Raw genomic sequence first — 22,176 nt, forward strand, 5'->3', positions numbered from 1 at the left:
GTCATTAGTTAATGATACACTAATAAGTGTTTGATACAACCGTTTTTAATGTTGCCATTAACTAATGATACATTAAGGATTTAATGTATCATTAGGGTTTAATGTTGACATTAGTTAATGAAGCAATGATACAACCGGATCCAGGTCTTCATTCTTCTTGTTATCATGTTTGTAATGTGACAACATACTTGCACTATTTTCAATTTTCTTGTCACATATTTGTTATGTACCAACATACTTGTAATGTTTTCAAATTCTTCGTTATCATGTATGTAATGTCACCATATGCTTGTTTCATTTTCATTTTTTGGGGTATCATGTTTGTAATGTAACAATATACTTGTGATTTCCCTGTTAACGCGTATGTAATGTTGCCATATACTTGTAATATTTTCATTTTCTTGTCACCATATTTGTTATGTGCCATTATACTTGTAATGTTTTCAGTTTTTCTGCTATCATGTATGTGATGTCACCATATGCTTGTTTCATTTTTCATGTGATTATGTTTTATAGCTTCTAATATTATTGATCTATATTGATGTTATTGATAATTACTCATCTATTTCTTCGCTACAAGTGACTTCCAATCATCCGTACCTGCCAACTGTATATAGTTGTAACTTGAGCTCAGGAAGCGCTTTGAGCATATCCCTGTGACGTGGAAAGGCGCTATATAAATGGCCTATTATTATTATAATTACTTGTTCACGTCACGATATGGCTGAAACATTGCCGATGTGACGATGAATATGAACTCACTCACACTCACCCATGTTTGAGCATATTGATGAGAACGTACGGATGTACATATTTCGAGTGAAGCATCATTCCATTTATGTAGTCATACAATACAATGACATCATACAATAAGATAACAATACATTAATACAATGAACAAAAATAGCCCTTGTTAGAATTGCATTTATTGTGTAAAGAGGCACACCCTATTTGCTGACGTTCGTGACAATTAGTTAAGTGAAAATCAGAAGCAAACGTTTATTGCTAAGCAATCAGTTATACACTTGAAGAAATATATCTCCAACAATGTCCAACTACGCGTGTTACACGTGGAAGCCAATTTTGTACATGTATTAAGTGATAAAATATAGCATTAATCTGAAACAATGATATCTCACTCGAAAACGATAACTCTTCTGTCTGCCTGGTTGATACTATGGCTTGAAGAATAACATCGTGAAGCTTTGTGTTTTCTATCAGAGTGGATAGTGAAAGTTGACATTCGGATCTTGGCCGTTCATGAAACTACCAAAATTGTCAGAGAACGAGATAAGCAAAGCATTTGACCTGAAAAGTCAAATATTCTGTGCATATAAACTGGTGTAATTTATCACCCCAGGAGATCGTGTTCATGCCGGTTACAGTCAGCAGGGATTGTCAACGAGGCCACGTGCTACCTACTAAATCAGAGATACGCAAGCTTGACATCCGGCAAATGGCCCAGCTTTATCACAGGTTAGTGAGAGTGAGTGAGTGAGTTTAGTTTTACGCCGCTTTTAGCAATATTCCAGCAATATCACGGCCGGGGACACCAGAAATCCCATGAAAGTAGATCAGTCAACTGGTTATATTTTTCACAGATAAGGTCAGTAAAATGGTCAATTTTTATCACAGATAAGGTCAGACAAATGGCTATTCTTCATCACAGATAAGGTCAGACAAATGGTTCATCTTTATCACAGATAAGGTCAGACAAATGCTAATCTTCATCACAAATACGGTCAGACAAAAGGCCAATCATCATCACAGATAAGGTCAGACAAATGGCCAATCTTCATCACAGATAAGGTCAGACAAATGCCTAATCTTCATCGCAGATAAGGACGACAGATTATTATTGTATCAAGTCACTTTTCATGTATTTCTCAAAAAGATCATTCACATCTCAGATGTTGATACATAAAGTCTCTGTTATGAATGAGTCCACTTCCTTGATCTAATGCTGGAGCATCTGCTTGGAGAGTAGAAGTTCATTGGCTCAATCATACCAGAAGATGGTATTTGGTGAAAAGTTTCTGTACATAAATACTGTTTATCTCAATTTGCACGATGTCGTTTATGCTGTCAAAATATTTGGCGACATTAAGACATATTGCTTGACAATTTATATGAACATTTATATAGTAACACACAACTGAACCAAGCTTTGTACACAGTTGATACAATACAATCTCATCCAAAGGTACTTTGGCAAGGTTCTTGATTATGTTTACTTTTCTAGTTCTTCACATTTCTGGAATATGTTGATATAAGGGAAAGGTGTATGTTTAATTGAAACAAAAATGGATCTAGATCATTGAAAGATTCACATTTAAACAGATAGTTCAATTCATTGGCTCAAGCAGATGGCATACACAGTTTACATGTCCTGAATTCTCTATGTATTCAAAGACAAAACCAACAGGGGTATCGTTTAAATATACATCATAATACCTTTTTGTATATACATCTCCAATACTGATTGAACTTTGAATCTTTGAGAGTCTTTTTCTACCTAAGCGGTTAGCCACTGGCTTGAAACACTATGTAGGTCATGAAATATATATAAATGTTTCAAGAAGATTAAAGACTCACAAAGCGAGGATTACCCACGACTTATTCAATGATCCTGGGACACGGTTACCACTGTTCTCAGGTTAACAAGAAAAATATCGATCTTTATCCAATTCTGATCTGGTCATTTTGATTCTGTACGTTGGGACGATGCCGTCTTTGGTAGCCCTATAGGACTGTCTCGAGCACTTCCAGTGAGCACCCTGACCCCCTCCAAACTAAATGCTAAACCTTAGTGCTAAACAAATACTGCCTATCAGCATGTTGACCCAGCTTGCAAAGGTTATCAACCATAATCTCTGCGTGGTGATAGGCAAGCGATAAGGTCAGGAAATATGATTTTACCCCGCTGTAGGCAATATTCAAGCAATATCACCAGGAAAACGCCAGGAATGTGCTACACACACTGTGCTCATGTATTGAATTGAACCCGGGTCTTCGTCGTGATGAGCGAACGCTTTAACCACTAGGCTAAACACAGACACACACAGACACACACAGACAGACACACACACACACACACACACACACACACACACACACACACACACACACACACACACAAACACACACGTCTCCTTACAGGAGAATTGAGTGTGTGGCAGGTGCAACACACGTGTATACGTTTTTCTTCTTTTAAATAATGACGACTTCAACATATGATATATAACAGGTTTATGTAATGCATAAATGTAATCTGTTCAATCTGTAAAACCATAAATGTCTCTCTATTTCTGGTGAAAACGTTATCACTACAGTGGAAGCTGTCAAAACCGGCAGCTTTCCAATCCGGCAAGTTGTCAACACCGGCATAAAATCTCAGTCCCGTCCATGGCTAGTGCATTTATCATCATTTAAAGGTTCTGCAATCCGGCAGCTGTCAATTCCGGATCTCGGCATGAAATGAGCCGCCCCGATATGTGTTTATACAGTAATCAGCGCTGTCTAATCCGGCACGTGACGAGGAGTTGGCCAAGTGTGTATTGTCACTAATTAATCCTGCGTTACAACTACCTGGTTGCCGACAAAGATAATCTAATCTTAGTTCAGTATGGGTGTACTTTGACATGTTCTATTGTCAGTGTGTGCAGTAGTTTAGAGAACCACGTGATACAAAATGTATATCAGAGTGACAAAGCTGCTCCAGTTCTAGTTGTAGGTAACTGTGTCAGCTCTACAATCTTGCATGCTGTCTAAACCGGATTATGGGCTTCACACATTGTACCCATGTGTGGATTCGAATCCGGGTCTTCAGCGTGACGAGCGAACGCTTTAACCACTAGGCTACTCCACCGCCCCCTAAACATCAGTTATACATAGGGACAGTGGGAATATGTTAAACCATTCATTCGCGTCACTAATTAGATGACAAGGCATTTGGCTACCTTAAGAGAGTCATAGTTACTATAGCCCGTATAGTTACAGGTTTAATTAAATATACTATCTAAATTTTGAAATGAGTTCGAACACACCTTCAGAATAAACAAAGCATTGTTTGTTGCTGTTCTTGTTAAACAAAATAACAACCATATATTCCATATTATTTGATTGGACGTTCCCAAATATTGTTGATGAAGAACCATGTAGAAGGTAAGCAATGCAGGAAATATACCAATATCATTCGGCAGAACACTTTTATTTGCTGTAAAAGAACGGCATGATTATCCCCTATTAGTTAGAGAAGCCTGCAACCTGAACTTTAAAAGTGAAGCCACACATAAAGCTTAGATGTTCCATCTGTCCGAACCGAAAATATCAACAGTTTCCGATCTAGTCTCAAACCCATCTTCTTCAAACGAGCATTCGACTAAGTGCACGTAAGCAGCACTCTGGATATGTAGCACTATACAAATGTGATTTTGATTTTGATGTGCGCTATCATATTTTCCCGTGGATTTTAAGAAATGCAATTTATTGCTATCAAACTTACGCTGCTCATGCTGTCAGTTAAATGTTGACTTAGTTGGCGTAACAGCACCCATTTATTATGATAAATTGACCCTTGAAGATCCGGGTTCGGTGTGACTTTCAGTAACCGATGCATGTATTTATAACACGGGATAACACTGGTTTAGGTGAATCACGGGATCGGGTGGTAAGACTTGCTCACTTGGTTGATGCATGTCATCGTTTCCGATTGCGTAGATGGATGCTCACGACGCCAATGCTAGATTGTCTGATCATTGTTTAAAGTGTGATGTCTTATACCTGAAACAGCGCGACGTTCATAGCTGGTGTCAGGTATCTTGGGAAAATGTATGTTGTTCTAACCATTACACAGGGTTCTAAATACTGAACGTCAGAGCAAAAACATCCCCAGTCCTCACTATCATCATAAACAATTTTTGATGTAAAAATAGCTGTGACAATTATATGAATGGGTCACTGAAAATAAGTGATGACACCCGGTGTTTGCGAAAAGGGTAAGCACATCCTGCTCTACCGGTCATACTATTTTACAAATACCATATATACTTAGTAATCGAGATGTAACTGTAAAATGTTAAACTCAAATACTTGATCACGTAATATTTGGATTTAATCATTTCGCATGTGGGCATAACTCTGTGGTGGTGTGTGGTCCCGTGCATAGTGCTCAGGTCACAAATCAGATGAAGTTAAGCAACGTTGGGCACGGAGAGTCCTTGGATGGGTGACCGTGTTTGGCAGCTTGACTCCTGTGAGTTTCTAGGGCATCAGCCCTGCCCCACAACGAAGCACATGTGACTCATGTGGTCTCACCTTGAGGCAAGTGAGTTTGTTCAAAATTGCCTCTGTTCACCTAGCAGAAAATGGGTACCCGTTGGGATAGGTCATGTGACTATTAACTTTCTAGCACCTCGCAGCTTATGCGGGGTAATAATATGCTGTTCTTTGATTGTTAGCCCTATGAGCATACCTGGTGTGGAGTTTGGCGCTGTATAAATGGACAAGTTATTTATTATTATCATAACTTATCATTCAGCCAGCCATTGTTTAAGGAACCACTGATGTAGGGGAAGTACTGAGGAAACAGGAAGACGCGGGAGTTTAGCGTTATCTTAAGTCCACAACCTAAGGCATGGTGATAAATAGCCAGGCGTTCTACGTGGCAGCAATGAGATATCTCCGATAATGTAGCCATGGTGATATTCATGTTACCAGTATCCCTGAACCGCTTGTGTAAATATACTATTCCAAAAAGAAATGCATAACCCAGAAATCTGTTGCGAAAATGTATTTTCAAACATGTATAACTCATCCACAATAGACTTTAGTGCATGGATTTTTACATCAGTTTAGAAGAAGGTAATGTCTATACAACCAAGTGGATAATTTTAGATAACGGAGACGTTGAGCGCGACTTTTACCGTACGTTCCTTTGCTGTTTTCAGCTGAACAATTGACAAGCCTTTGCATGTGTTTATGACCACTGCCACCTGACAGGCAGAATGTTCTCACACCTGAACACCTTATAGTATCACAATTTCATAGTAATTCATAAACACATGCTCATGATATAGTCAGAATATTACAATCGACTCTGCTGTTAGAAGAGATTTAATGATATGGAAAGGGTTTTGTCGCTTTTATATTGAATCATATGAACATATCCAACCCCTTGCACATCAGTAAGGCATACTGATTCTTTAAACTTTAAGTTTCCAACGGGACAAAGATGCCTTTACCATATGCTGTAGTTTGCAATATCACGCAAGTCATACATGTGAGTTACTATTCCAGGTCATTCGGATAAGTAGACCACCAATACACAGGTAATACCGATAGGACAATGCTTCATCACTCATTGTGTTGTCATTGTCATCACAGTGATTCGTTTCTGCTTCTTGTTTTAGACGGGTGGTGGGGTAGCCTAGTGGTTAAAGCGTTAGCTTGTCACGCCGCAGACCCGGGTTCGATCCCCCATATGGGTACAATGTGTGAAGTAAAACCACACTAACTCACTCAGCCTCTCTTGTTTTAGAATTGCAGCGCACTCCGCTGTATGATGTCAGTCTGTAACGACCGAGTCTGGATCAGATGATCAAGTGATCAGGAGTATAAATTCTCCCAGCTGTGGAGATGATCTATTGTCTTATACGACCTAATGAAAGTATCCTAGTGGCCAAATGGAACGTATTACATATTTTATGATTGGTTGGTTTGTTGTTTAATGATAACGTATAGAATGACCTTGACCTACATGTTGTTGATGATTGAAGAGCGTAGACACTAAGCATCACACGATGACACGTGGAGAACGTCGGGATGACGTGTTGGAATGTAATGTATTTGACTTTGACCTTGCTATGTCATGGACATCTTTGGATATTCTGCATCATACATGACCTTAAACTTGTTACACGGAGAACGTCCAGGTGGCGTATGGCGGCAACCCGAAGCACCCATGACATTGACCTTGTTTCTTGAAGTGTGGGGATTCCAAATCATATAGCGAACATCCAGCCCTGACGGTTAACGTATTACATATGTCCTTGACCTTACCGGGCTAGTTACACGGTAGAGACATTAACACACAATGCACTATTAGAAAGTTGTCAAATGTTAGAAGTGTTAAATCTGTGATTACACTTTCTAAGTGTGCTGGCCATTTGATGCTTACTATGAGAGTTTGGGTTCGAATCCCGGATACTCAATTAAGAAAGTCTACTCCCAAACACTTGTAACGTCATGAACCTCTTGAACGTACTTATGGCGAGATACTGTTTTCACACGTGACCTTGACCTTGCAGTTACGTGGAAAACATCCAGGTGGCGTGTGGGGACATGAGAAGAATGGGATATCAGCAAGATGGCGGCTGGGAGATCTGTAACGACCCCCTCGTCAAACCAAAGAAATCGTGCCTGGTCTATTCCTTCGGGTGAGAAAACGACCACAGAACTGGTCCAAGCTGAATATGTCACAATACGTTTGTGCTGTCTTGGCCACATCTCTAAACAGAGGCAGCTTTCCATCTTCAGTGGCTCTTCAGACAGCAGATCGTCAGGAACTTCATTTTGTCTGTAATGCAATTGTGTTGTTGTTTTTGTGAACTTGTTTGGTTTATTTATTTACTAACAGACTAATGTACTTTGTCAATTGTACCTTTCTATGTAGGTGCATGTAGTCCGCTTACGGTTTTTACATGTTGTATAATATTCTTCTGTTATGAAGGTACATGCTTTTGTTTTCTCATCAGTTACCTTCACATTTGCTTTGGTAGTTTGTAAAGTACCGGAGTTTGTGAAATAGTTTGAAAAGTGTCATAACGATTCATATAATTGATTAGTGTCAAGGTTAGTCTTATAACTTGCAAAGTATTCGGCATTTATACGTGATACACATAAAGGCATAAATTTTATGGACTTCAGTTTCTAAATTTTTATGAAAACGACGTTTCCTTACTCTTTCATCAAGTAAATGAAACGTCGTGTTCCTCAAAATAAAGAAGCTGACATTCAAAACGCTCTTGCCTTTGTTAGGGTTACTTGGACACATTGCTTAACTTCGATTGATTTCGATAATTTAATTGACTGAAACTATGAAGATATGTTTTAGAAACCGTTCTTCGCGTTTTTCAGCACACTTTTGTAACATTTGATTTCCAGCATCAACAATGACTTCAGTTTTGATGACGAAATGGCCAAAGAATATAAGTGTGAAATTCACTCGTTTGATCCAAGGCAAGTACACAGAACATTCATGATATGAACCACTTGTTCTCTAAATTACCTGTTGATGCACGGATGTCTTTACAATTATCAATGATAGGATGTGATGCATGTCTTGATATAAGGGTACGTGCATGTGTCTTAAAAGTGGCTATAATGGTAAGATAAACATGCACATTTCTAAATTAAATGACAATTTATTTCTATATACAAGGAAAGTTGTATTTTTCTTACGTTGGTGGGCGATCAATCCAAGTATGAGATATGCACTTTAATGAGGGTTGGAAAAAATTGGCTATATATATTTATTTAATTGTACATTTGTAAATTGTAGGACAATATCCTTCTGTATTCAAGGATAAAATGTATTTTTTCTAACGTTGATGGGCGATCTAGTTTATCTTAGTACGAGATGTGTACTTCTTATGATTTTGGGAAAAAGTGGTTATAATTCTAAGATAAAATTGTACATTTGTAAATGGAATGACAATGTACTTCTATATCCAAGGTAAAGATGTATCTTTCTAACTTTGGTGGACGATCTATGAAGGTGTGAAAAAAGTCGCTAAAAATAAGATAAAATTGTACATTTACATAAGGGTGATTCACTTATTTCCGTAATTTCTTACATGGCAATGCAGGTCTATCAATTACTGAAAATCAGAATCGTCTCAAATATCTACATATCTATATCTCTCAAACAAAACGTTTTCTCAGTATATATCCTATTATTGGGAGAGGGCTTTTCTAAGTTGGATAACTTGTGCCCAATCATTTTCTTGGATGAACAAAATATGCTTCAATCAATAAACACAATCAAACCTCTCAGTGACAAACCTGTTTTTATATTATATATAGTAAGTGATAGTAAAAACAGTTTTGAGAAAAGACGGATTATCATTTAATCACAACAAAGTTCTATTTACACACAATCAAACTTCTCAGTAACGAACCTATTTCAGGCTCACCCTACTAACCAGACAGTGGACTGTTCCATTATTCCCGTAGATGTTACCCTAATTAACCTTCTAGTTCGGTGTCTGTCAATCGACTGTCTGTCAAACGGGTGTCTGTCTATTTTAAGGTAAACTATATTTATGGAGATAAGGGTTTGATTATATGATCAAGATGAAAGGTTGGGATAATTATTCTGAATATAAGTGGTGTATTACATGTTTAGATTAAAGAGCGAAGATTATTATTCTAGATATATAATCGTTAGATTATATTTCTGGCTGAAAGGTTGGAGGTATATTCCGGTATATAAAGATACTTTGTATTTGTCGATATAAGGTCGGAATTAGTTTAGGATGTGTATTTATGAATGTACGTTTCAGGGTCGTATTTGACATAGTGGCAAACCAAAATGTGGCTTCGTGTAATGGAATGACACACGACTTCATTGTACCGCTACATTCTGCTTATGGGGTAACCTAGTGGTTAAAGCGTTCGCTCGTCACGCCGAAGACCAGGGTTCGATTCCCCTCATGGGTACAATGTGTGAAGCCCATTTCTGGTGTCCCCCGCCGTGATATAGCTGGAATATGGTTAAAAGCGGCGTAAAACTGAACTCACTCACTCACTCATTCTGCTTATAGTATGGGTCGACCAGACCATCATCACGGGGACCATGTCACGTTCCACTCTCTAGGACTGGCTGATTATAACGGTAAATCTCCCAAGAATTGGCCAGTGAAGACTCTCGCAGATATACGTCAGTCCCTCCATCACCAACAGGTAAATCCGGAACGTAATTCTCTTCCGTGGCTAACGTGTGGTGCAACTTCTTATTCCGTTAAACTCTAAGCTTATGACTTGATACTGGGGCGGTGGGGAAGCCGAATGGTTAAAGCGTTCGCTCGTCACGCCGAAGGCCCGTGTTCGATTCCCACATGGGTACAATGTGTGAAACCCACTTCTGGTGTCCCCCGTCGTGATATTGCTGGGATATTGCTAAAAGCGGCGTAAAAACCATACTCATTCACGAAAAGCGGTTTAAAAACATACTCGCTCGCTCACTATGATTTGATATCGGTTGTCAGGACGGATTCCTGTTGATGCGAAAGGTCACCATTATCAAGTTCCTATTTTACAAAAACATTAACACGAGAGTATATGACAATTCTACACTTCATATTCCGATCATATATATATATTTAATATTTATTGCCTAATATATAAGACAAATTCTTTCAATGTGGACTAAGAAACAAGGATACTTTTTATTGTTGCGTTTTATGAACATTGCTATAATACATAATGCCTCTGTTTCTTTCAGACCACAATCGATGTTTTGAAAGTGGATATTGAAGAAATGGAGTGGCAGGTGTTTCCGGAAATAATAAGAAACAACGCTTTACACAATGTGACTCAATTTGTGTTTGAGGTGCATATAACACTGAAAAAAGTCGATCCCCCACAAGCAAAGTATTTCACGGCTCTGAACATATTCCGGGACTTATATGATTTGGGATACCGGATATTCTACACTCATAGAAACAAATGGTGTCATTACAAGTCCAAGTTAGCTGGAAAACAGAGGACTTCATGCCACGAAATATTCATGATGAAAGTTTGCTGACAAGGCGCCTTTGATGAGGAATTCATGATGAAATGCGTTGTGACTGATGTTGGACGCCGATGAAGAACACTTCAGCTTTTAGAGAATGTACATCCGTTAGCATTAGCATATTTTTGCAATTATTTATTGAGGTTTAAACATCTTTTGAAGTAGCAGGCAAAAGCATTGGGGATGGACATGAAAGAAGGTTGTTTGTTCAAATGACAATAAATGCATATGGCAATATACAGATGGCGATAGTGAATCACGGTAAACGAATAGTGCTTGATATATGACGATGTCCTGGAGGAAAAAACAAGTTCTATGGATAGTCAACTTCTTTATCGCAATGGATGTGACGTTTCGGTGAAGACACTAACGTCGTTATCAAACAAGTGATAACGGTGTTAGTGTCTACACTTAAGCGTCGCTCCAATTGCAATAAAGAAGTTGACTATCCATAGAACTTGATTTTCCTTCATCTTTACAACTTCTACTAATCTCTCTCAAGGAAGACAATGTCAGACAATGGTTGAATATATTTTTCCAAATTAAAAGCAATGTACGAATTACTTCAAAAGAGAGAAAGAGTGCTTTTAAAACTCAAATTTAAACATTATTTTCGTTATTTCACAGAAAGATTTTATTTCACACAAAGGTCTGATAACCCTCAGTGCGGGTATGTGGCTGCCAGCTCAAAGGTAATAATCAATTGAGGTTTTGGACTCTTTGGATTTTTGCTGATAAGGGAGGTAACTCTTCACAACGAATTGCATAACTGATCGCAGACCTGTGTGTATTCCTATTTTAACGGATAGGCAATGAAGACAGAGTACAATATTTTGTTTGCATGTAATTGAAAATTGTGATAAGTGGATTTGTTTTCTTATTTGATTATCTTTATTCAGCCATTACTCATTCCTGCGACAGTTTATAAAAAGTAATATGTGACCATGTTATTTTCTTCTAAAATAAACAAGTGATCCAGCGAGCTTAAGGTACGGGGATCGAGCACACCTATGACCGGGTTTAAAACGCCTTGTAGTCTACTTTATATGCAGGCTCTTTCAGTGCTGTCACAACCCCTAGTGTACAGTACACAACCCTGTGCGCTAAAAGAACCTACGAATCCGTTGATAAATGACCAGACGGCGGCCACCTGAATACGTGCAAACACCTATTGGCGGGTACAGCAACGTGAAGTAAACTTGGACAAAGTACTTGTAACAATGTGTCCCAGTCCACCCAGCTTGGAATGGGTACCTCGTAATGGTGGGAAAGTCACATTAACTCGGTGCGCCTAGTGGCTGCAAGAGTCACATGATCCCTAGGAAGTTGAGCTTGAAATTACGATGTGCTGTTGAGATTGACATCCAGTGATCGAGGGAAACCAAAGCGCCTTTGAGCAGCTGGGTGAAGTTAAATGTTGTAGCTCTAATGCCGCTGATAGCAGATTGGTTGTAAATAAAGTTTAGTTCAGTCCTATTGGACTATAACTGGACTAAAACGGGGCTCTCTTTTATGCCAAATTCTCTCTACACCTTTCATAAACACTTTGCTGACGCTCTTGAAACATGCCGAAGAGAGAGGTACAATTATTCCTTTATGTATGCGAATTGTTCCTAGTAATGTTTGCGGATTAGTGGAGCTCTTTTTCGGACAAAAATACATGTATTGTTAATACTTATTGCTCATCATGGAGGTTAGAAATTATCCTATAATATTAACTGTTTTTCATCAAGGTAGAACACAATATAGACCAATATACAATCATTTACCACCAGACATGTCATACAAGTTGTAAGAAGAGAGAGACGATTTTACTTGTTTGTTGTTTAACGCCGCACTCAGAAATATTCCACTAAATACTAATATTCCGTAAACAATCGAGCCTGGACCAGACAATCCAGTGATCAACAGCATGAACATCGATCTACGTATTTGGGTCATCATGACATGTATCAACCAAGTCGTCGACAACCCGAACGATCAAGTTCCTCGCCTTTTCGACAAGCATGGGTTGCTGAAGACCAATTCTAACCCGGATCTTCACGGGTAGAGACAAGCATGGGTTGCTGAAGACCAATTCTAACCCGGATCTTCACGGGTCTGCCCAAAAAGTAACCATGAACTTTAAGCCGTCGTGAATTTTAGCATGAACGCTTTTTTGCACATGATGAACCATGCCATTAAAATATGTCAAATCCCTCATGATTATCCCCACAGACTATACATTGAAAGAAAAGTTTAACATTTTAGGAATTGCAATGCAGAAACTTAAAGATTATTCCAAGCTCGTTTGTGTTTCATGATTTTCATTTAATGTCAAAATACCACGCCACAGTGACCCATGGATACATCATAGTCGCTCCATGTCGATCAACCCTTGTTATCCCAGTTCCAAGCCTCGGGGCAGGTAACAAGTATAATATTTAACGTCTTTTGGAGCAAAAGCGTAGGGATTCGAACCACATGTCTTCCCTTCTCCGGGCAGACGCTGTTTCCACTCGACCATGAAGGGTGTTTTCACAGGCAGTGCATATAATGACTACTCAGAATGACAGTGATTGAGTTGGGTTTTATGCCGCTAGCGAGTAGTAATATTACAGTATTATCACAGCGGGGACATTAAAAATTGGTCCTTTACATTTTACCCATGTGGGGCATCGAACCCTGGTATTCGGTGTGACGAGAGAATATACACCAGGCTGCCCCGATGCTCCTTACAATTATAAAGTGCCCTATCTCAACGACGGATATAGCATTGTAGAACTATATATTATAATGATACCAAGGGTAGAGAGTACATTATAGTGACAAATTAAACCAGCTCCAGAAGTTTCAGAGTTTATTGCTAAATGAATGTCTTGAGATATACTTAATGTGGAAGGATCTTTAACCCGATGAGAAAAGACGAGTACAGTTTGTGTGAACAGTTTTCACATGCCAGGTGTAGCCATGGTGATGTAGGAACGCGGGTCAAGACAATATCACCCTGAAACGGCACGGCAGATTTGGAGGTGGATTGGTTATGATGTGAGTCGCATGACCGAGCGAACCCGACTCCAGATTGTGCAAGGAAGGGTCACTGAACAGTCACTGTCCATCGGCACAACATAATTACATGCTTTGTGTGAGTCGTCATTTTGTCTTTGAGGACGACAACGCCGTCACGGATGGCCAATGGTCATCCCTAGTAGCACATCAACATCAGCAGCAGCACCACGCCAAAGCCGGCAATAAGCCCAGACCTTTCCTCCCTTCAATACGTCTGTGACTGACAACTTCTTTGGCTGAACTTGGCAAGGCGCTGCAAGAAGAGCGAATGAATGAATGTTCAATCAAGACGGTACTACGCACTACTGATCCCCAAAATGTCGTCTCTGAAAATTCCCATTTTAACCCCATCATCCTTGAAGTTCGTAGGCGGTCATAACTTCTTCTTTTAAACTTGCTATCGGTTATAAGGTGATCCCAATTCATAACTTATTATTGTACAACCATCACTAGAAACTAACATCCCTTAAGTTTTTGAAAATTAAAAGCTCTTTCCAAGTATCCACTATTATCTTTAAGAGTATATTTGATAAAAGGACCTGGGTCTGTTCACAGCATGTCGTAAAACTGGTTACTGATAACGACAAAGCCGTACAGTGGCTCGGTTTCGGGAAGCATGTCGGTACTTGAAGAGGCTTTATCTTACTCTCAACCTTTGTGGTAGATTATAGCAACCTTTGACCATTGGTTGTGACCGTCATTGACACCCACATCTGCATTCGAACCACAGATACAGAAATATGTCTAGAGGGTCAAAGTGTAAGTTACTGCACGACATAGAGAGGCTCTCAGTCTGATAACATTTGTCTCAAAAGTCGACTAAAATGTGGAACGGAATGTCGCTGCACCACGTGACCTGACTTACTGCATGTCTTCTACTATCTCATGCAGACTCACAAACAAACTCGCATTCATACAGTTTACAGCAAATCACGTTGAGGTTCGTATGTCTGAAGGGTGGGTACACTGGTGAGTGATACACCGGGTAGGTCGGGTACAAGATACAGAGGTGTTATACCGTGTATCGTTTCACAGAGTGGTAAACTGGGTATATCGGGTGGAGGGTACGGAGTGCTACGCCGGGTATATCGGGTACAGGGTACATATATTTTATGGAGTATACAGTGTTCAGAGTGGTAGATCGGCTTCAGGGTACAGAGTGGTAAACTGGGTACATCCGATACAGGGTACAGAGTGATAAACCGGGTAGATCGGCTATAGGGTACAGAGTGGTACACCGGGTTGATCAGGTACAGGGTACATATATTTTATAGCGTGTATAGTGTACAGAGTGGTACACCGGGTAGGTCTGTACAGGGTACAGAGAGGTTAATATTAGTTACACGGTGTTTTGAAAGGATGTACGGGACTGTAAGATCCTTGTATATTCCGTATTTCCTGAGGCGCAGTCCCTACACCCTTTCAAAACACTATGACGCATTTATTACCCTTAAGACCTCTTTATGTAGCTTATCAATAAAAACCGAAATTCAATCTTCGGCAGAATGAGACGCAACCAGTTTCGCCATGAATTTTCCTGTACAATCATAAAGGGAGATAACTCGGGGTGGCTTAGTTTATGATAATAATGATCGAATTTTTAGGTTTTGTTAAACTACAAGTGAAACACAGAAATATATATATATATATATATTTATTGACACAAACAAATAAGAAATTATGGCAACGATTTTATTACTCTGTTTATTCTCAGAATTGTATACGCCAACTCTAAAATTTCGAAGCGATCAGCCCAATGACGTCCTATTCATTAAATTCGGGGATTCCCCTAAATATTTCCCATAGTTCCCTGACGTAAACAAGTATGCGTTACTTCCGGTCGCCTGTCAAAATGGCATGGTTACCCGATTAAATACGGGATGGCCTAAAAGTCGGGCCAAGAAAAGTCGGGCCGGGCCCGGGCCACCGGGTAATACTTAAAATGGATTGCAGAATATTAAAACGAAACCTGCACATTTGGGTCGATACACTTCCTGCCTTCACAAATGCATAATTTGATTGAAAATGTATAGTTAATGGTGAAAAAGCCCACACAACAACAATGACTACATACCAAGATTCCCGTAGAAAAGACACCGTCTTGTTGTTATGTGTTTTCCTTGATATGTCTATGGGGGAAGGCTGCTTACTTCTCTTAGCGTGTGACATCCGGGGGTCCTGGGCAGGAAGTGACAGTGTTTTGACGCTTTTCTTTCCTTAATTAAGATATTGGGGTTCCCTAATTAACCTTTGTTGTCTCAGGCTGAATCAGCACAGGATGTTTATGTTAAAGAGACGTGGATATCGGCGAGTGTCAATGGGCAAATATGACATGATTATGGGTATTAAAAGAAATATTTGAAATCACAAAAAATTGTTATATGTTATAAAGGATCAAACAAAGTATGCATTCACAAACACAAAATTTCTTATGTGTTTTCATTGTAAACAATACCAGCCCAAATCAGATAGCCAGCGCGTATGCATATGCTTATATTTACTAATACACAAGAAACAAAAAATGGTATTATATCTACCTAAATACCACTTCATAAAGTAAAGTAAAAGTGAAGCCCCCTTTCTCTCTCCATTCCCAACGATTTAGGAAAATAAAGTCCTCGGAAAACAAAATCCGCAATCAAAAGTGTTTAGTCTCTGTTCGGCCCGACTTGGCCCGTGCTGTCAAAAACAACTTAAACCTCACACGTGTATCTTGAAATGTGTTTATATACATAGATTAGTAATATATCTACCTACATATCACTTCACAGAGTCTCAAAGCGTAGTATTTGAAACAAAAACGTTGCTGAAAGTGAACCTATCTTTTCTACATATTCTCAACAAACAGTATCACAAGCGTTCGGTACGCCTTGGCCCCGGGCTCTCAAAAACAACTTAAACCCCACGCATCTGTTTAAATGTGAATCTTTCAATGATCCAGATCCATTTTTGTTTCAATTAAACATACACCTTTCCCTGATATCAACATATTCCAGAAATGTGAAGAACTAGAAAAGTAAACATAATCAAGAACCTTGCCAAAGTACCTTTGGGTGTGATTGTATTGTATTAACTGTGTACAAAGCTTGTTCAGTTGTGTGTTACTATATAACTGTTCATATAAATTGTCAAGCAATATGTCTTAATGTCGTTAAATATTTTGACAGCATAAACGACATCGTGCAAATTGAAATAAACAGCATTTATGTACAGAATCTTTTCACCAAATACCATCTTCTGGTATGATTGAGCCAATGACCTTCTACTCTCCAAGCAGATGCTCCAGCATTAGATCAAGGAAGTGGACTCATTCATAACAGAGACTTTATGTATCAACATCTGAGATGTGAATGATCTTTTTGAGAAATACATGAAAAGTGACTTGATACAATAATAATCTATCGTCCTTATCTGCGATGAAGATTAGGCATTTGTCTGACCTTATCTGTGATGAAGATTGGCCATGTGTCTGACCATATCTGTGATGAATATTAGCATTTGTCTGACTTATCTGTGATGAAGATTAGCATTTGTCTGACCTTATCTGTGATGAAAATTAGCATTTGTCTGACCTTATCTGTGATGAAGAATAGCCATTTGTCTGACCTTATCTGTGATGAAGAATAGCCATTTGTCTGACGTCCTTGCCTGTGATACACATTGACCATTTTGCTGACCCACTTATCTGTGAAAATATTAGCCATTTGACTGATCTACTTACATGGGATTTCTGTTGTCCCCGGCCGTGATATTGCTGGAACATTGCTAAAAGCGGCGTAAAACTAAACTCACTCACTCACTCTCACTAACCTGCGATAAAGCTGGGCCATTTGCCGGATGTCAAGCTTGCGTATCTCTGATTTAGTAGGTAGCACGTGGCCTCGTTGACAATCCCCGCTGACTGTGACCGGCATGAACACGATATCCTGGGGTAATAAATTACACCAGTTTATATGCACAGAATACTAGACTTTTCAGGTCAAATGCTTTGCTTATCTCGTTCTCTGACAATTTTGGTAGTTTCATGAAAGGCCAAGATCCGAATGTCAACTTTCACTATCCACTCTGATAGAAAACACAAAGCTTCACGATGTTATTCTTCAAGCAATAGTATCAACCAGGCAGACAGAAGCGTTATCGTTTTCGAGTGAGATATTGTTTCACATTAATGCTATATTTTATCACTAAATACATGTCCAAAATTGGCTTCCACGTGTAACACGCGTAGTAGGACATTGTTGGAGATATATTTCTTTAAGTGTATAACTGATTGCTTAGCAATAAACGTTTGCTTCTGATTTTCACTTAACTAATTGTCACGAACGTCAGCAAATAGGGTGTTCCTCTTTTACACAATAAATGCAATTCTAACAAGGGCTATTTTTGTTCATTGTATTGATGTATTGTTATCTTATTGTATGATGTCATTGTATTGTATGACTACATATATGGAATGATGCTTCACTCGAAATATGTACATCCGTACGTTCTCATCAATATGCTCAAACATGGGTGAGTGTGAGTGAGTTCATATTCATCGTCACATCGGCAATTTTTCAGCCATATCGTGACGTGAACACGTTATTATCAGTAATATCAATATAGATCAATACTATTACAAGCTATAAAACTGTTTACGATGAACAGTAAAACTACTAGCGTATCACAGATATAGATATAGAACTAGCATGTAACTAAAAAACTTATACTATAATGTAGGACAATGCAATATATAAATGGGCAATAGATCATCAGCAACTGAAGGTAGATCACCATGCTGAAGACCATTGGGATTTATAGTACTTTGGCTACCTGCATGGACCTCAAACATGGGCAGACAATATATGAGTATACAATGGTGTGAAATTAGAATAGTATGTTCAGATATTGTTCCTATGTTGGGAATCAAACACAGACTGTCGTCATGAACGCTTTAACCACTTGGTTACCCCATCGTTCCTAAATGGGGTACGCATAATTTGAGAAATGGGCAAAACCTCTTTGAACTGAAACTTCGGATATATTCATATGGATGAGAATTAACATTTGTATATTTCAGTTGCATGTCTGAACTGATAACACTTAATGTGAAGGTAAGGCAATAGAGGTTTTCGAAAACGTTTTTCAAATATTTGAGCACAAACAAAATCAATCAGATGTTCTTAAGAATGACAACGTTACAATTATATGGTAACATGATGTAACAAAATGAAAGCACTACAAGGATTCGGTTTCATTACAAACATAATAACAAGAAAAATGAAAATATTACAAATGTATGGCAACATTAGATACATGATAACAAAACCTGACAACATTACAAGTACATGATATCATTAATGAAAAAACAAGAAAATCATTACAAGTATTTGGCTACATTGCAAACATGATAACAAGAAAATGAAAACATTACAAGTATGTTGGTACATTACAAACATAATGACAAGAAAAATGAAACAAGCATATGGTGACACTAAATACATGATAACAGAAAAATTGAAAACATTACAAGTATGATGGTACATAACAAATATGGTGACAAGAAAAATGAAAATATTACAAACATGATAACAAGAAGAATGAAAATAATAAATTATTATGGTGTATGGTTACATCACAAAAATGATATTAACAAGAAACATGATAACAACATTTAACTTTGGCCACCATATTTCTCATATGTATATTTTGTCACAGATTTCGGAAAAATGGGGGTGTTTCTCACTTATTTAAGTCACATGTATAGTCATGATTTTAATCATTTTTGAAACGACAAACTAAGAAAATGTCAAATAAAAGTCTGCTTGTCATTTGAACATGTGTGAGCATTGTCACACCAATGTTTTAGGATCTTATAGAAGCACATTTCCAATTGAATCTTCGGCATGACAAGAGAAGGCTTTAAGCACCTGGTTACCTCACTGCGCCTGCTTCATTGGGAAGGTGAAATAAATGACCAGGTCATTATATCGGTATCACAGGCATGAATCAGCATTGCTCACTCTCTATATACGAGACCCTTGAAGGTCCGGTTAGACTTAGACTTCAGCAACCCATGCTTGTTGTATGGGGCGACTATCATGATCGTGTGGTCAGGCTCGCTGACTTGGTTAGGACAATAGTCATGTAATTGTATTCCAATTACGTAGATCGATGCTCATTCTCCACACTCGATTATTTACAGAAACCGCCGCCATATATAGCTGGAATATTACTGAGGTTGGCGTTAAGCAACACACAACAAATGAAAAACAAACAAACGAACGAACTGATTATATTTTCAAAAACTTATGACTACGGCGCGACGACTCAACAGCACAAACAGAGCAGTTCATTCTTGAAATTGAAGGCGTTATAAGGGCGTGTGGGGTGTGTGTGTGTGTGTGTGTGTGTGTGTGTGTGTGTGTGTGTTTAAAAGTGACCGTCTTTTACAATATGACGTTTTACGTCAAATAATAATTTTCAAGAAACTTCAACATTATCAACTTTTGTTGAAGAAAGAAAACTGAATTCTCTATGGACTGTCGAAGCAAATTGTTCTGTTTTAAATACTACGCTTTGAGACTCTGAGAAGTGATATGTAGGTAGATATAACACTAATCTATGGATATAAACACATTTCAAGATACATGTGTGAGGTTTAGGGTGTTTTTGACAGCCCGGACGAAGTCGGGCTGAACAGAGACTAAACACTTTTGATTGAGGCTATGTTGAAAAATGAGAGACAAGGGCTTCACTTTAACGGAGCAGTTTTCTTTACATGTGGCATTTTATAATATTACAAAGCGATATTTAGGTAGATATAATACCAGTCTATGGAATTAAACACAATTCAAGATACGTGTGTTACGTTTAAGTTGCTCTTGACGGTTCGAGCCAAGCCGGGCGGAAAATTGTGGCCGAGATAATGTTGAGAGTGTTGGGAAGAGATCGTATCATTTAAATGTTGGCATGTTTTAAATACGATGAATAGTGAATTTATGGGGTGGTATGTGATTGGATATAGATGTAAAAACATTTTCGGGCCAACGGAAATGTGTATCGGAATTGGCTGAAGTATTTATACGTTTTAAATCCCGTTTCGTTTAACGATTCCACTTTTAGACGTAACCTCGGTCAGCCAGTTCACAGGATTCTCGTCTTCCGGGATTTTAGCCGATTTACTCGTAATAAAGTTATTATGGTACGCGTTTGTGGCTTCCGATTGATCATTATTATCATGAGTGTATGTTGCATTGATTAATTGTAGGCATGATTTTCGTTAATGGGTTTATTAGCCAATAATAGATTTGGCCCGCCTTGGCCCGGCCCGGCCCGACTTTTAGGCCATCCCGTATCCGCCAAAACGTTGAAACAGAAACAAAAGTTTCGACAGCTGCGAAGTTCAATTGCTAGTGGAGCGAGTTGAGAAACACATCTCAATGCTAAAGAGCAAGCTATGCAGCACAGTTACCCACGAAAGAAAAAGCAGATATCACATAAACTGCGAACAGAAGATATCAATTTGCAAACAAAATGGATAAAAATACAGTTCAAGGCAGCTCGACATGAGAAAGACCGGGGGAGATCCGTGTATTGCCCCATTGTCAACGACGAGTGAGAACAGAGTGAACATTTACAAGGATTGTCCCATTTTCACTTTACTCACTTGCATGAAATCAGAGGATCTAGTGACGCCAAGAGGTTAATCAATAATAGCGGTATTTCGTGGTTCTCAATTGGCGAGCCTATTGTTAAAATCGTGCCAGCTGTGTGAATATATCTATTTTGCCTGCCGGCTGTTACTCACCCGCGGCATATGTGTCCCAAGGGCATTGGTCTATATTGTTGTTAGTCGATACACGCAGTTTGAGAAGACGGTTTAATTACTTCCCGAAGTGTTATCTCCTGTAACAGAATCAAGTTGGAGTATAGATTTCCTATATATAGTAGGCTCGAACACTAAAGGTTACGTTGTAGATGAAGTCGTGTGTGGCTTGCTGTGGTTGTTTGTTGTCTAACGACAGTATGATAATCGAGTCCGGACCAGACAATCCACTGATCAACGGCATGAGCATCTACCTACACAGTTAGGATAGGACGACATGTGTCAACTAAATCAGCGAGCCTGACCATCCGATCCCGTTAGTCGCCTCTAACGACAAGCATGGGTTACTGAAGACCAATTCTAACCCGTCCATGTACATAAACATTATTCATTAAATATACAAAAAACAGTCTGGTACATTGTGGTTGTTTCCCTTTCCGCACACAGGACCTTGAGTTTTAATTGTGTTTCAGATATTTCAGCGTTTTCAGAAAGCAGGGGATATTTTTAACTTTCGGCTGGGATT

The 22,176-nt window shown here is 38.7% G+C and overlaps 1 protein-coding gene across 1 annotated transcript in view; it reads left to right on the top strand.

Moving 5' to 3' along the window:
• Positions 1-11,807, top strand: part of LOC124253712 (probable methyltransferase-like protein 24) — a 43,627-nt gene extending 31,820 nt beyond the window's left edge. Inside the window, exons 2-6 of the mRNA XM_046687523.1 lie at positions 1,361-1,476; positions 7,308-7,436; positions 8,164-8,238; positions 9,825-9,963; positions 10,505-11,807. Of these exons, the coding sequence (XP_046543479.1) occupies positions 1,373-1,476; positions 7,308-7,436; positions 8,164-8,238; positions 9,825-9,963; positions 10,505-10,807 (750 nt within the window). The 5' untranslated portion in view covers positions 1,361-1,372 and the 3' untranslated portion in view covers positions 10,808-11,807. The remainder of the gene's footprint in view (positions 1-1,360; positions 1,477-7,307; positions 7,437-8,163; positions 8,239-9,824; positions 9,964-10,504) is intronic.
• The last annotated feature ends 10,369 nt before the right edge of the window (positions 11,808-22,176 follow it).

This window comes from Haliotis rubra, unplaced genomic scaffold, assembly GCF_003918875.1.
Source record: "Haliotis rubra isolate DU_JTF1 unplaced genomic scaffold, ASM391887v1 Scf55, whole genome shotgun sequence".
Classification (NCBI taxonomy): domain Eukaryota; kingdom Metazoa; phylum Mollusca; class Gastropoda; order Lepetellida; family Haliotidae; genus Haliotis; species Haliotis rubra.